At 49.2% G+C, this 12,900-nt stretch overlaps 1 protein-coding gene across 1 annotated transcript; it reads right to left on the bottom strand.

The window, feature by feature from the left end:
• Nucleotides 1–9,193: 9,193 nt before the first annotated feature.
• On the bottom strand, nucleotides 9,194–12,335 carry LOC125506733 (chloroplastic calcium uniporter protein). The gene is made up of 2 exons (XM_048671468.2): nucleotides 11,709–12,335; nucleotides 9,194–9,793 (listed from the first exon to the last, which is right to left on the bottom strand). The coding sequence occupies exons 1-2, from the start codon at nucleotides 12,195–12,197 to the stop codon at nucleotides 9,296–9,298; spliced, it is 987 nt and encodes a 328-aa protein (XP_048527425.1). The 5' UTR covers nucleotides 12,198–12,335; the 3' UTR covers nucleotides 9,194–9,295.
• Between the last annotated feature and the right edge of the window lie 565 nt (nucleotides 12,336–12,900).

The raw sequence follows: 12,900 nt of genomic DNA, 5'->3' as shown, positions 1-12,900 counted from the left end.
AGCGGAACCTGGATGCTCATATTGGCTCCTACATATTCTACGAAGATCTTTTATCGATCAGACCGCATAACAACATACGTTGTTCTCTTTGTCATCGGTATGTTACTTGCCCGAGATTCGATCGTCGGTATCTCAATACCTAGTTCAATCTCGTTACCGGCAAGTCTCTTTACTCGTTCCGTAATACATCATCTCACAACTAACTCATTAGTTGCAATGCTTGCAAGGCTTATGTGATGTGCATTACCGAGAGGGCCCAGAGATACCTCTCCGACAATCGGAGTGACAAATCCTAATCTCGAAATACGCCAACCCAACATGTACCTTTGGAGACACATGTAGAGCACCTTTATAATCACCCAGTTACATTGTGACGTTTGGAAGCACACAAAGTGTTCCTCCGGCAAACGGGAGTTGCATAATCTCATAGTCATAGGAACATGTATAAGTCATGAAGAAAGCAATAGCAACATATTAAACGATCGGGTGCTAAGCTAATGGAATGGGTCATGTCAATCAGATCATTCATCTAATGATGTGATCCCGTTAATCAAATAACAACTCTTTGTCCATGGTTAGGAAACATAACCATCTTTGATTAACGAGCTAGTCAAGTAGAGGCATACTAGTGACACTCTGTTTGTCTATGTATTCACACATGTATTATGTTTCCGGTTAATACAATTCTAGCATGAACAATAAACATTTATCATGATATAAGGAAATAAATAATAACTTTATTATTGCCTCTAGGGCATATTTCCTTCACTAAGTACTATCCAGATGGGAATATACTAAATGCAGGGCCGAAGAAGGGTTCCTCCTTCACTTGGCAGAGTATTGTTGCTGGAATCCAAACATTTAAAAGAGGATGCATTTGGAGAGTTGGTACGGGAGCACAGATTAATATTTGGCAAGACCCGTGGATACCATCAAGTGAGTCCAGAAAAATTATAACACCACGGGGAGCCACTATGTTGACAAAAGTGGAAGAGTTAATTGACCCACATACTGGACAGTGGGATGAGGTGCTGATCCGCGATGTTTTTTGGCCGGTGGATGTATACAGAATATTACAAATTCCACTCAGAATGCATGTTATGGAGGACTTTGTATCATGGCATTATAACCAGACTGGAAGCTTTACTGTAAGGTTGGCCTATCATACTGAATTTAAACATCAATTTGGGCGACAGGTGGATCTGTCTTGTCCACAAGGGAGCCGAGATCAGGACATATGGAAGCACATTTGGGCTCTTCGAGTGCCTGGGAAGGTGAAGCATTTTGTTTGGAAAGTTATTAGAGGAGTTCTACCATGCTTTGGTACAATGGCAGGGCGCCACATACCTGTTTCGGGCCAATGCCCGGTTTGTAAGGTAGGCTTTGAAGATACGCAACACTGTTTTTTCCAATGTGAGCGTGCGCTGGAGATTTGGGATAACCTTGGGATAAAAAATGAGATCCAAAAATCAGCTCTACTAGATAGGTCGGGTTCCTCCACGATGAGCACTCTCATGTACAATCATGAAATCACAGAGGGTTTACCGATGGCGGAGTTAATGGCAGTGGCTAGCTGGTATATTTGGTGGCAAAGGAGACAAATAGTGAAAGAGAAACATATTCCAGCACCAGATCGAACATCAGTTTCAATCCGAGTCCTTGCTACAAATTTCTTTCGCTCTCTTGCTGCGAATCAACCTATGAGAAAATGTGATCACATGTGGCAGCAACCGAGAAGGGGAGTGGTGAAGATCAATGTGGATGCTTCCTTTTGCTGTGAAAATATGACTGGAGGTACGGGAGCTATAGTGCGGGATGAGTGTGGAGAGTTTATTGCTGCTGCTGGCTAGTTTATACCGCATGTGGCATCCGTAGAGTCAGCGGAGATGATGGCCATTTGCAATGGGTTTTATCTTGCTTCAAGGATTGGCTGCACTACCTTACAGATTGAATCTGATTGCTCTATTGCGGTTCAAGATTTTAACCTAGAAGATTACTCTGGGCAGGACTCAGCTATTGTGATTGAAGGGAAAGAATTGGGACTGGACTTTGCTCAGTACGAGATCATTGCCTGTCTACGTGAAGCAAACGAAGTAGCTGATGCTATAGGCAAATGCTCTCTTTCTAGTAGACTTTCGGAGGTTTGGGAGTGCTCAATCCCAGACTTTATTTCTCATCTTATTGTAAACGATCTCGCTATTATTTGAGAAATAAAGTTCTATACGTCAAAAAAACGAGAGGGAAAACGCATGAGGTATCAAATTTTTGGCCCGTAAAAGGAACAGACGCATCGTGCAATCAACGTGCTAACCTCAATTCACTTCATCCCCAAACCGACCCATTTAGCAGATCTCATCCGTCGTTGACCACCCTCCACCCCTGCCACTGCTGCCATTGCCGCACACCACCGCAACCCCGACACCCCCAACCACCCCACCTGTTGTAGACTACCCTCCACACCGACCAATGCCGCCGCCGACCGCAAAAATTGCCACATTAGCGCCGTCGAGGTCACGAACCACGCCACCGGCTCTGACCGGCCCCGTAGCGGAGCCACTCCACCGGAGACAACCCTCCTTTGTCGAGAGCGTCCTCCCCACAAGCTTCTCCCGAGCAGCGATCGAGCGGGGCTGCCACCTCTAGGTTGCGGATTTAAAAAATGTTTGCATATTCAAAAAATGTTCGAGATCTTGAACAATGTTCACGTACACAAAAAATGTTCATCAATCTGAACAAAATTTTGTGAACTCAAATAATGTTCATGATTTTTTTAAATGTTCACAAAAACAAAAAAGTTTGCGGATTTCGAAAATTGTTCCCAAATTTTGACAAATACTTCATCAGTTAAAAAATGTTTATGCATTTGAAAAACATTGTTCATCAAAAAAAGTCATCATGAATTTCAAAAAACTTCCAAAATGCAATAACTTTTCTCCAATTCAAAAAATATTCACGAGTTTAATTTTTTTTCACAATTTCATAAAATGTTCGCGAATTAGAAAATATTTCATGATTTAAGTAAAATTGTTCAAGAATTTGAAAAAAGTTTATGATTAAAAAGATGCTCATGAGTTCGTAAAAATGTTTACGGTTTCTTAAAAATGTTCATGAGTTTGAAAATCTAAAAAAACTTCAAATAGAAAATATTCATGAATCTATTTTTTTCGAAATTTCAAAGGTGTTCATGATTTCAAAGAAATGTTCACGAAGTTGAAAAATGTTCATGATTTTCAAAAAAATGTTCAAAATTTTTAAATATGTTTGAAGTGAAACTAAGAAAGAAAAGAGAAATAGAAAACTAAGAAAAATTTAAATAAAACGAGAAGAAACGTAAAAGAAAAGAAAAGAAAAGAAAAAACCAGGAAAAATGGTCCAGGGAAGGTCTGGATACACCCTAAAATGGGCAAGCCCAAACACTGATCGAGCACGCTGGAGGAATGTGTGCTAGGTTGCTCGCAGGCGTACTATTTGCCAAATAGGAGGCCGCATAAAAAAAGATAGAAGTGGCTATCGCATCTACCTCTAGAATCATTCGAAGTGGGCCAGCCCATAGACGCTTTTCTGTCAGTTTTAACGACAATTACTTGCAATAAGCGAAAAATGGCAAATTTCTCCAAAAAACAAAAAGGCGAAAAATGGGAGGCACGTGTGTGCTTAGCGGGTGCGATTAGTGCTGTGAGGCCAATGGCGCCCACGCACGCCATCGTCAGCATAACTGACCGGCCCAATCGGAGACTCTCACATCATCGATTTTGGGAACTTTCTAGAAGGTTCCAATCGATTTTTTCGGATGGTCTTTCCATTTTTTTTCTCTTCAATTTGTTCGGTTTCTGTTGGTTTTTCTTTTATTTATTTTTCTTTTATTTGTTTTTTAATTTAGTTTCCACGATTATTTCTTCAAGTTTTGCGAAATTTAAAAGCAGGAACAATTTTCAAACCGCCAACTTTTTTTCAAATTCACATTTTTTCCCTTCAAATTCCTCGACTTTTTGTCAGATTTGCGAACATTTTGGAATTCCTGAATTGTTTTTCAAACTCATGAACTTTTTAAATCTATGAAATAAAATTCAAATTCATACCATTTTCCTTATTTACAAGATTTTGCTAAAATCTATGAGTTTTTCAATTTTGTGAACTTTTTTTCAACTCCATTAACATTTTATCAAATTCAAGAACTTTTTTTATAAACCAAGATTTTTTCCAACTGTCAATTGGTCAACCATTGATGAAGGTGAGCGACCGAGGGCACGAAGGGTGGGGGCTATCAGGTGAGCGACCGCCGATCCACGCCAGCGGGCGCGTGAGTGCCAGCTCGCTTGTTCGGCGCGTGAATCACTGGCTAGGAGCACTGTGCTGTGAGTGTGCCTTCTCTCTTTTTTATTTTCATTTGGGCTCTTTTCCGAACCATGAGTGTGTGTTTTGGATTTTCACTTATTTTTTAGGCAAACTCGCATGCTTTATTCATCGTCCATAATGTTTACAGGAAGAAAATCAAGGTCTCCTGGTTGGCCCAGCCATACATGACGGCCAAACCCTAATGACAAAGCATATCTTGTGAGATTGTGAACCTCGAAATTCGAGCTCCTAAACTCATGAACTACTTTACATGAAATAAAAGAATTTGCAGGAAGTATAATCTCATGCACTATAGCTCCATACCCAGCCGCCGAATTCTTCTGGACATCTTCTACCACCCTCTTACAGTCCGTTGCAATTTGAATTGAATTTTCATATAGATCATCAGCCAGAGCTTGGCCTTCCCGTACAGCTATCGCCTCAAGTGTACTCGCGTCCGTGATGAACTCAAGTTTTAGAGCCGAAGCACCCAAGAATCCGACGACGAGTGTGTGTTTTGGGTTTTCACTTATGGCGCATGGGCGACGTCATTTGGGCTCTTTTTCCAAATCATGAGTGTGTAGTTTGGGTCATTTGGGCTCATTTTCCAAACCATGAGTGTGTAGTTTGGGTTTTCACCCATGGCCCATGGGCGACGTCATTTGGGCTCTTTTTCCAAACCATGAGTGTGTAGTTTGGGTCATTTGGGCTCATTTTCCAAACCATGAGTGTGTAGTTTGGGTGTACACCCATGGCCCATGGGCGACATCATTTGGGCTCCTTTTCCAAACCATGAGTGTGCAGTTCGGGTTTTCACCCATGGCCCATGGGCGACATTATTTGGGCTTTTTTTCCAAACCATGAGTGTGCAGTTCGGGTTTTCACCCATGGCCCATGGGCGACGTCATTTGGGCTCTTTTTTCAAACCATGAGTGTGCAGTTCAGGTTTTCATCCATGGCCCATGGACGACATCATTTGGGCTATTTGATCTGCTAGGTAAATTTCCCTAAAAAATTAAGGAAAATACAAATTTTAATTTGGCTGTATTATATAACAGTAATCTTGCGAGCTAGAGCTATAGCAACTGGGACGGGGGACGCTAAGGTGTAGTGGTGCCTGTCTAGCATTGGATCACTCCAACTATGGACAGATTGAGCGGTCCACAACAGCGCGACCGGAATATATACCAATCAGAGTATGAAGCAGATCGAGATGCCATGTCCCCATAACTCCATGAGTGAGTGTGTCACCGTCTGGCTTCCAAGAAGTTCAGAAGTTTGGCTCGACGCTCCCCTCTACTCCCATCGTCCCTAGAAAATCACTCTCTCCACCTGATAATATAAGAGCATTATTGACATTACACTAATGTCAAAAACATTCGTAGACAGAGGGAGTAGGTCGCAGAAGAAAATCTGATATCTGATATATAAGTATGAAACGTGGTGGTTCCCAACTCATCGTCGATGTTCTTCTATCCACAGCCACAGGCATCGCGGAAGGATCGAGTCGGTGTCATCAATAGATCCACGCCACACCGCACTGTCCTCTGAGTCGGCGGCCTTGTCACCCCAGATAACTCTGGGCCACGACGGCACGCTTCGGTCGCATCGCGCGTGCCGGTGCCGCGATATTAGGGCATCTCTAGCCGCGCCTTTACAAAAGCTTTCTCAGACGATTTTTTCGCGTTGGCGTTAAAAAAAGGTTCAATCGCGCATCCAGGAGCCTGATTTTCGCTGGCCCGGGCCGAAAACAGCGTCGGCGGACCCAGGCCGAACCTGGCGCTCTGGGGGGCGTCCGGGAGCGCCGGGGCGAACTGTTTTGGCGCGAAACAGCCGCGGGCCCGTCGCGTCAGCGACACGGCGCCTCGTCTTCCCCCAACGGCCTCGGTTCTCGCGGGGAATCAATGCCAAGGCTGCCGTCGGTCAGCCTTACCATTGATTCCTTACGGGCGGCGCGTCACGGGACGGCGCGCCAACGCCTCCTCTCCCTCGCACGCGTACACACGGGTGCGGCGCGGCTATATAGCCGGTGGCCTGCACTCGCTTGTGCCCACACCAGCCCCGCCCCTCGCCGCCGCCCAGCTCCTCCTTCTCCCTTCCACCCCCGAGCGCCGCCGCCCAGCCCCTCCCTCTATCTCACTACCTCTCCCGAGCCCGTCGCCATGGCGGAACGCTACCCCGGAGACGAGGCGGCGGCCAACGGCTTCGGCCGCCGTTCGCTCCGCGAATAGGAGTCCTGACTCCTGTTCTGCGCGAACATCTCGGCACCGCCGGACATGCGCGCCGGGCCAACGGGGTGGAGGCTCAGCGCCGGGGGAGTGCCCATTCCCCCGTTGCCCGACGCCGTGGCGAAGCCGACGTACTTCGCCGAGGAAGTCGAGGTCGTGCGTGCCTCCCTCACCGACGCCCAACTCTCCCTCCCCCAGTACGCCGCCGACAACCACGCGGCTTGGGTGGCGTATTTCGAGCGCCGCCAGCAGCAGCGCTTGGCGTCCATCAACGGCGCGCCGGTGGTTGGCGGCCGGCAGAACAGCGAGGGGCGCCACCTGTGGTGGGGCGTTCCCGGCCGCACACTCGAGGGCATGCTGACGTACCTCGAGGACGGCAACGACCCGCCGTTGGCGTACCCAGCGAGGGCGGCCGCCCCGGCGCAGCACCGATGCGCCGGGCCATGGGCGCCAAGGAGGTTCGGGTCCTCCTCCTCTTCTTCCTCCTCCCGATCTTCATCGCACTCCTCCGGCACTCCGGCCCTGCTCGGCGTCAAGGCCGAGCCTGCGGCGGAGACGCCGCTAGGCCGGCGCACTCGCAGCGCCGGCATCGTCATCAACGAGGGCGGCCGGCGCGCCTCCTCGTCGGCTCCTCCTCCGCGCTTCGTCAAGCCAAAGACGGAGCCGGGGCTCGCGCCGGTGAAGAAGGAGCCGGCCGCGCCGGTGACGACGGAGCTCGACGACGACGACGTGGCCCTGGAATGGGCGCGCAGGGACTCCATAGCGATGAAGAAAGAACGCCTGGAGAAGGCGAAGGAGCGCCAGCGCGCCGCCCTGCTTCGCTTCGCGGAACGTCGACGCGGCCGCGACGAAGGCGGAGTCATCGTCATCTGCGACAGCGATGACGACGACGACGATGCGCCGCCACCAGTCCGCCATGGCGACGCCGGGCAGGGGTCCAGTAGGGGCGCCTGTGTCAAGGAGGAGAAGGCCGACGACGACGATGGCGGCGACGGCGGCGACTTCAGCGAGTTTTTCCTTTACATTAGTTTATGTATATGTGCTATGTAATGAAAATCCGCGAACTTCGCCGAAATGTGCCGAAATTTATCGTGTTTGACCGAATTTTATCGTGTTTAAGCCGAGTTTCGCCGAACTTCTTTTATTTTAAAACGTGTCTGGGAACGGCCCTGGGGCCGGCGGCTGGGGACCAACTCGTTCCAGACCCAATTTTTACGTCAGCTCACCCAGGGGCGGATCCAGCCCAGCCCAGCGCCCCGGGCCTCCTTTGTGCACTATAGCAATTACTACAGTGTGTTGCTGAATTTTACAAAGGAAATGAGCCTCACGCCCCGGGCCTCCCCCCTCCGGCGATTTTAGGCGCCCTTTGAGAGGCCAACGGCTGGAGATGCTTACCAAGCAGGCGCCGGCGCGCGGCAAGGAACGGGCCGCCCAGTCGCCGGTGGGGTGGGTGGGAAACTGGGTACCGTGCGTGAGCGCGATAACAGTCAAACAGTAGTAGTAGCAGAATAGAATCCTTTACGGCGTGCGGCGCGGCGTCTACACGCGGGAGGGGGACACGGCACCGGCACGGTCTGCCAGCCACGCCTGCCTCCACGACGTGGCGGGCCTCACCCGCCGCGTGCGGAAGGAAACTGCCGCTTTCCGCGCGGGTGCGCGTCGTCACGGCCCATTCCATTCCACGACCCCCGTTCCGGCTCCGGTGACCCGGCACGGCACGGCACGGCGCGTCCCGCGCTCCGCGGAGCTCGTTCGTTCGTTCGTTCGCTGTTCCTTTCCTGGAAGCTGGAAAGCTGGCCATCAGCTTTATGATTGTTCGTTCGCGAACGCGGCACTGCTAGATTGCTACAGGTGCAGTTTTCTTTTTCCTTTCGTTGACGGGTCCATGCTGCCACTGGTACAGCTGTGCGTGTAAAATTTGCTTCCGGCTGCGCGCTGCCGTGCCATCCACTAGTTCCTGCATGTGCATGTGCATGGCGAGTTAACCACGGAAGGACCAGTCGTACGTGCTGGTTCGCTGTACCCTGGTCCTGTGTGGTGCCGCTGCCGTGCCAGCCACTAGTTGCTGGGACGAGTTAAAAACTAGAGCCGGGTGGGTGGAGATAGCAATGGACGGTCACGAGCAGAAGGCATCAAATGAAAGAAACCCCACCAGACTTGTGGGGATGGCTGCATCTGCATCATGACATGACATAGTCCAAAAACAGACCAGGCCATAACAAAAATCTTAAATGCTGACGGCCCTGGTGCCTTCCGCGGCGTAGCCGTTGAAAGATGCCCTTTCTGATGCTCTTGATTCTTCAAGATCACATTGATTTTTCCTAAAGAATAAGCCTAGACCAAACCATGAGAAATAAAAGATATTATCATGGATTATGACCCTGCCTACTTGAAGAGAATAATCGCTGAAGATCCCTTGCCAGCATGCATTTTGGACAAGTTGAGCCACAGGAGCTGGATGACAGTTCCTTGGTTTGTGATCATTTTTTTTTCCTTTCCATTTTTCTTCCCAAAGATTGTTTACAGCCGGTATGTACACGCTGGCTTCTCTCGTCTACTACCCTCACAGTCACAGCTCACATGCATCCATCCATCAGGACACAGGCATTTCACAACGAACAATCTGAATCTGATCTCGTCAATGAGTATGCTTCGCATCCACATTCCACAACGGTACATGAAGCAGCAGCAGCAGCCACATCAAATGGGCATAAAAAATTCCAAGCAACACATCAATCACAATGGCAGTGAGAATGGCAATGGTGGTGGCTCTCCTGCGACGACGCGCAGGGGCTCTGAGGATGTAGGGCCGGGAGGCCACAGGCTCGCCGGAGCTCGCTGTACCGGCGGACATCAAAATCCCGGGCTTTCATCAGACGCTTCTGCTTCACCGCAAAACGGCTCTGGAAGAAGCCCTCGAACGACGGCTCCCTCTTGGTCCGGAGGAAGAAGGCGTAGCCGGCCATGAAGTACGTGGACGTCACAAAGAAGCAGATGGGCTCCATGACGTCCCAGGAGAGCTCCCAGAATGTGAGCCTCATGAAGCCGGCCGTTTGGAGGGCTAGGGCAGCCAGCCCTCCCCACAGCTCCCGCCGCACCTGGCGCGTCGCCATGCGGTCGATGTCTACCTTCTGGGCCTCCATGGCCTTCAGCTCCTCCCTTGCGGGGTGATTCTCAGCAACAGATAGCCCTCGCGGAATGGGTATGGCCTTCTCAATTGCTTTCACAACCTGAAATTTGAACAAAAAGGACAAAAACATTTCCAAATTTTACTTGGCTGCTCTTCTTTTCAAGGGAGATCCATCAAAGAAAGAGCAATGCTGGAAGGACAGAAACATTTAGCTCAAACTGTACATGCTTGGATTTTCAAAACAAGTGCAAAATGTTTTTCTGCTATCCTCCACATAGATTCAAATACCATTCAAAAGAAAATGTTCTTTTTTGTTAAGTTAGTATTGGGTATTAAACATATTGACTGCACGCCTTAACACCCATGTTGAAGAGTTGCATGACAAAGTTGCCAGGCTATAACAGCAGATACAGCTACAAGACTAAATCATGCAAAAGCTTTTCCACAAATAGTTTTGTCGCCGCCAACAGCCACAACTTGCAAGGGGTAGCTTGTCAAGTTATGGTGACCACGGAGGGACCTAGCAAAAACAAACAATAAATCGTACCACTTATCTTACCTGTGAGCGCTATGACCTAATCAGAACCAGATGGCATGTGATGATGTTCCTAAACTTTGTTTAGGTCCACCCAGAACTTATTTTTGGGTGGGAAGGTCACCAAGATAAGAGTAGATTTGTCATTGACTTGTTAGCCTTGTGTTAGTCTCCTATTTTTCAAATGGGAAGGGATGCAGCTTATTTATTCAGCAGGAAATAACAACAGCATTTTTTTAGTACTTCATATCTCATGAAAACAAATAGTAGTAACAAGATCAATTCTATACACTGTTTTAAGATGCAGGTAACGGATTGAATTCTCTAAACAAAATACAAAAGATGGAAGTAAATAGCTTTCACCCTAACAAACGAACCGAACCAGTGACAAGGACGCCACATGATGGGCCATTCTGGTGTCGCAATTGCTAAAAAGGGCTGATCTCATGGCCACAACAGGCACTACTTCTTATGCAAACGGTAGTAGTTCTACATCTTCCACTATGTAACCAACTAAATCGTTGTGATGCATAACATGCTCAAAGGTAAATCAACCCACCACCACCACTGACATGATTGCACTGTGATTTGAATCTTCTACCATGCAATTCAAACAGCAGATTCATACTATCAATTTCTTATCACTGCCATCTAATTGTAGATCAGATAACAGCAAGTGGAATGATGCTTCACTAATGTGTCCTTTAAACTCTAGAGTAGAAAAACCGATGTACTGCAGTATGAACATCTATATGACTACAAATGGAAATGATGAAGTTGAAAACATGTGCTCAAAAACAGTACTAGTAGGGATGATGGCCCACTTCCAATTCCCAAAATAACGGAGCCATTATCATCAGCATGGTGACTAGATGCCAACCAATCTGAATATAGAGAATGATCATGAATGTTCTTTTCTGGGTGCCCAACGGCAGCTAGGTTCTCCTCATGTTCATTCATCGGAGATTTTTCTTTTTTTGTAATTTAGCAAAACTGTCGTTTAGTTTCTTCCCTCCTCAGATTTAGATCGAGGGGTAGGAATTAGATTTGTTGTTTTCCTTCTGGTTTTGAGAGAAGAAAGGAAACTCCCATCTTGGAACGGAACGGAACGGACGGGGGGCAAGTAAAATCCCCCAAACTTTTGGTGTCACAACTGCTCTATTGTTTTAGAACACCGCCGTTTCTTTGGTTCATTTCCTGTTGGGAGAAACATGCAAAACACGCGAAAAATCTCGTCAGATCTCTAGCCTTGTGAAATCCGTACCCGGTCACCCGGATTAAAATGAACAGTAGAACATGAGAAGAGAGCAGAACAGGGGAACCAACAGCGTGTCTTTTTTTTGTCTGTAAAAGACGCTAACTGCAAGGCAAAACTAGACCAAAAAGGTTGGGAGGGATCAAGCAACATTTATACAGGTCATTGATTTGATTTGAAGCGGCGAAATGGGAGGCGGGGAGGGGGAGGAGGGGAGGGCCGTACCATTTCGGGCCTGAGGAAGACGGTCCTGCCGAGCACAATGACGGATCCGGACTCGTCGAGCGCGCGCGCGACGGAGGGCCCGTCGTCGGCGCCCGCGGCGTCGCAGCAGAGGCGCAGGTACTCCGCGTAGGGCACGGTGCCCTCGCGGGAGGCCCGCACCCGCGCGCGCGCCGCCTCCATCTGCGTGGCGCGCAGCACCTTCCGCGCCTCCTCCACCGTGAGGCTGCCCACGACCGCGGCGGCCTCCCTCGTTGGTGGCGGCTGGGGCCGGGCCGGGGCGGGGGGTACGAGGCCGTCGAGGTTGATGCGCGGGAAGGAGACGCCGAGGTGGTCGCGGATCCGGTCGGCGAGGGGCATGAATCCCACGTCCGGGGGCACGGCGGGGCGGAAGGCGGGGCGCTCCTGCATGAAGCGGCGGGGCGTCCCGTAGGCCTGCTGCGGCGCCGCCGCGAAGCGCTGCGCGACGGCCCTCCTCAGCGCGGCCGCCATTGCTGTCTCGGTGCTCCGCTGCTGGCTCCGGACCCGAGGAGCGGGCGGGGGGAGAAGAGGAGGGAAGGGGAGTGGAATCGAGCGGAAGGTAGGGTTAATCGGGTCGGGGCGGTTGATTTGCGGTGGAAGGAATGGTGGGGCGTGGGCGGGCTATTTATACCCCCGCCGCTTGCGTCCGGGCTGTTCGAGTTCGAGCCAGGCTGCGGCCCGCCCACGCCAACGGCGCGACCCGCCCCGCCCCGAGTTCCCGTCGCGTGTAGTAATCTTTGGCACTGGAGTTTTCACAGGCTAGCAGCTTTGATTTTCTTTAAAATTTACCCATTTTAACTTCACACGTTGGTCGTCGTCCTCTCTAGTAGTTTTTCTTTCTTTCGGTTCATCCCTTCTGCCTCTCCGGCGGCATTTGGAAAATGACACCTTCGAGACTTCGACACATCATCTCCAAATGTTTTTTTTTTGTTATACACAAAGGAAAACGATTATTTTACAAGATGGCGTACTTCCTTCATTCATTTTTATAAAACCTTGAAAACATTTTAGACAATGTGTAAAACGGTTTATTTCAAATTGTCTGAAATAACTTACAAAAATGAACGGAGGGAGTAATATTAGACTCTTCATTTCATTTGGTCTATCGATACACGTAGCGGACTAACAAGTATAGTACGTTTGAAGAACAGTTTTGCCCGCAGAAAGAAAAAAG

The sequence above is a fragment of the Triticum urartu genome, chromosome 1A (assembly GCF_056163025.1).
Source record: "Triticum urartu cultivar PI428250 chromosome 1A, HENAU_Tu73, whole genome shotgun sequence".
NCBI classification, from domain to species: Eukaryota; Viridiplantae; Streptophyta; class Magnoliopsida; order Poales; family Poaceae; genus Triticum; species Triticum urartu.
The sequence above is the reverse complement of the archived record's forward strand: the minus strand, read 5'-3'. Positions and strand labels throughout refer to the sequence as shown.

Bases quoted from the DNA above. Each gene is read 5' to 3' on its own strand.
- LOC125506733 (XM_048671468.2), bottom strand. From the start codon at position 12,197: ATGGCGGCCGCGCTGAGGAGGGCCGTCGCGCAGCGCTTCGCGGCGGCG. The intron at 9,794-11,708 runs GTACGGCCCTCC...TTCAAATTTCAG, and splicing joins TCTTCCTCAGGCCCGAAATG to GTTGTGAAAGCAATTGAGAA.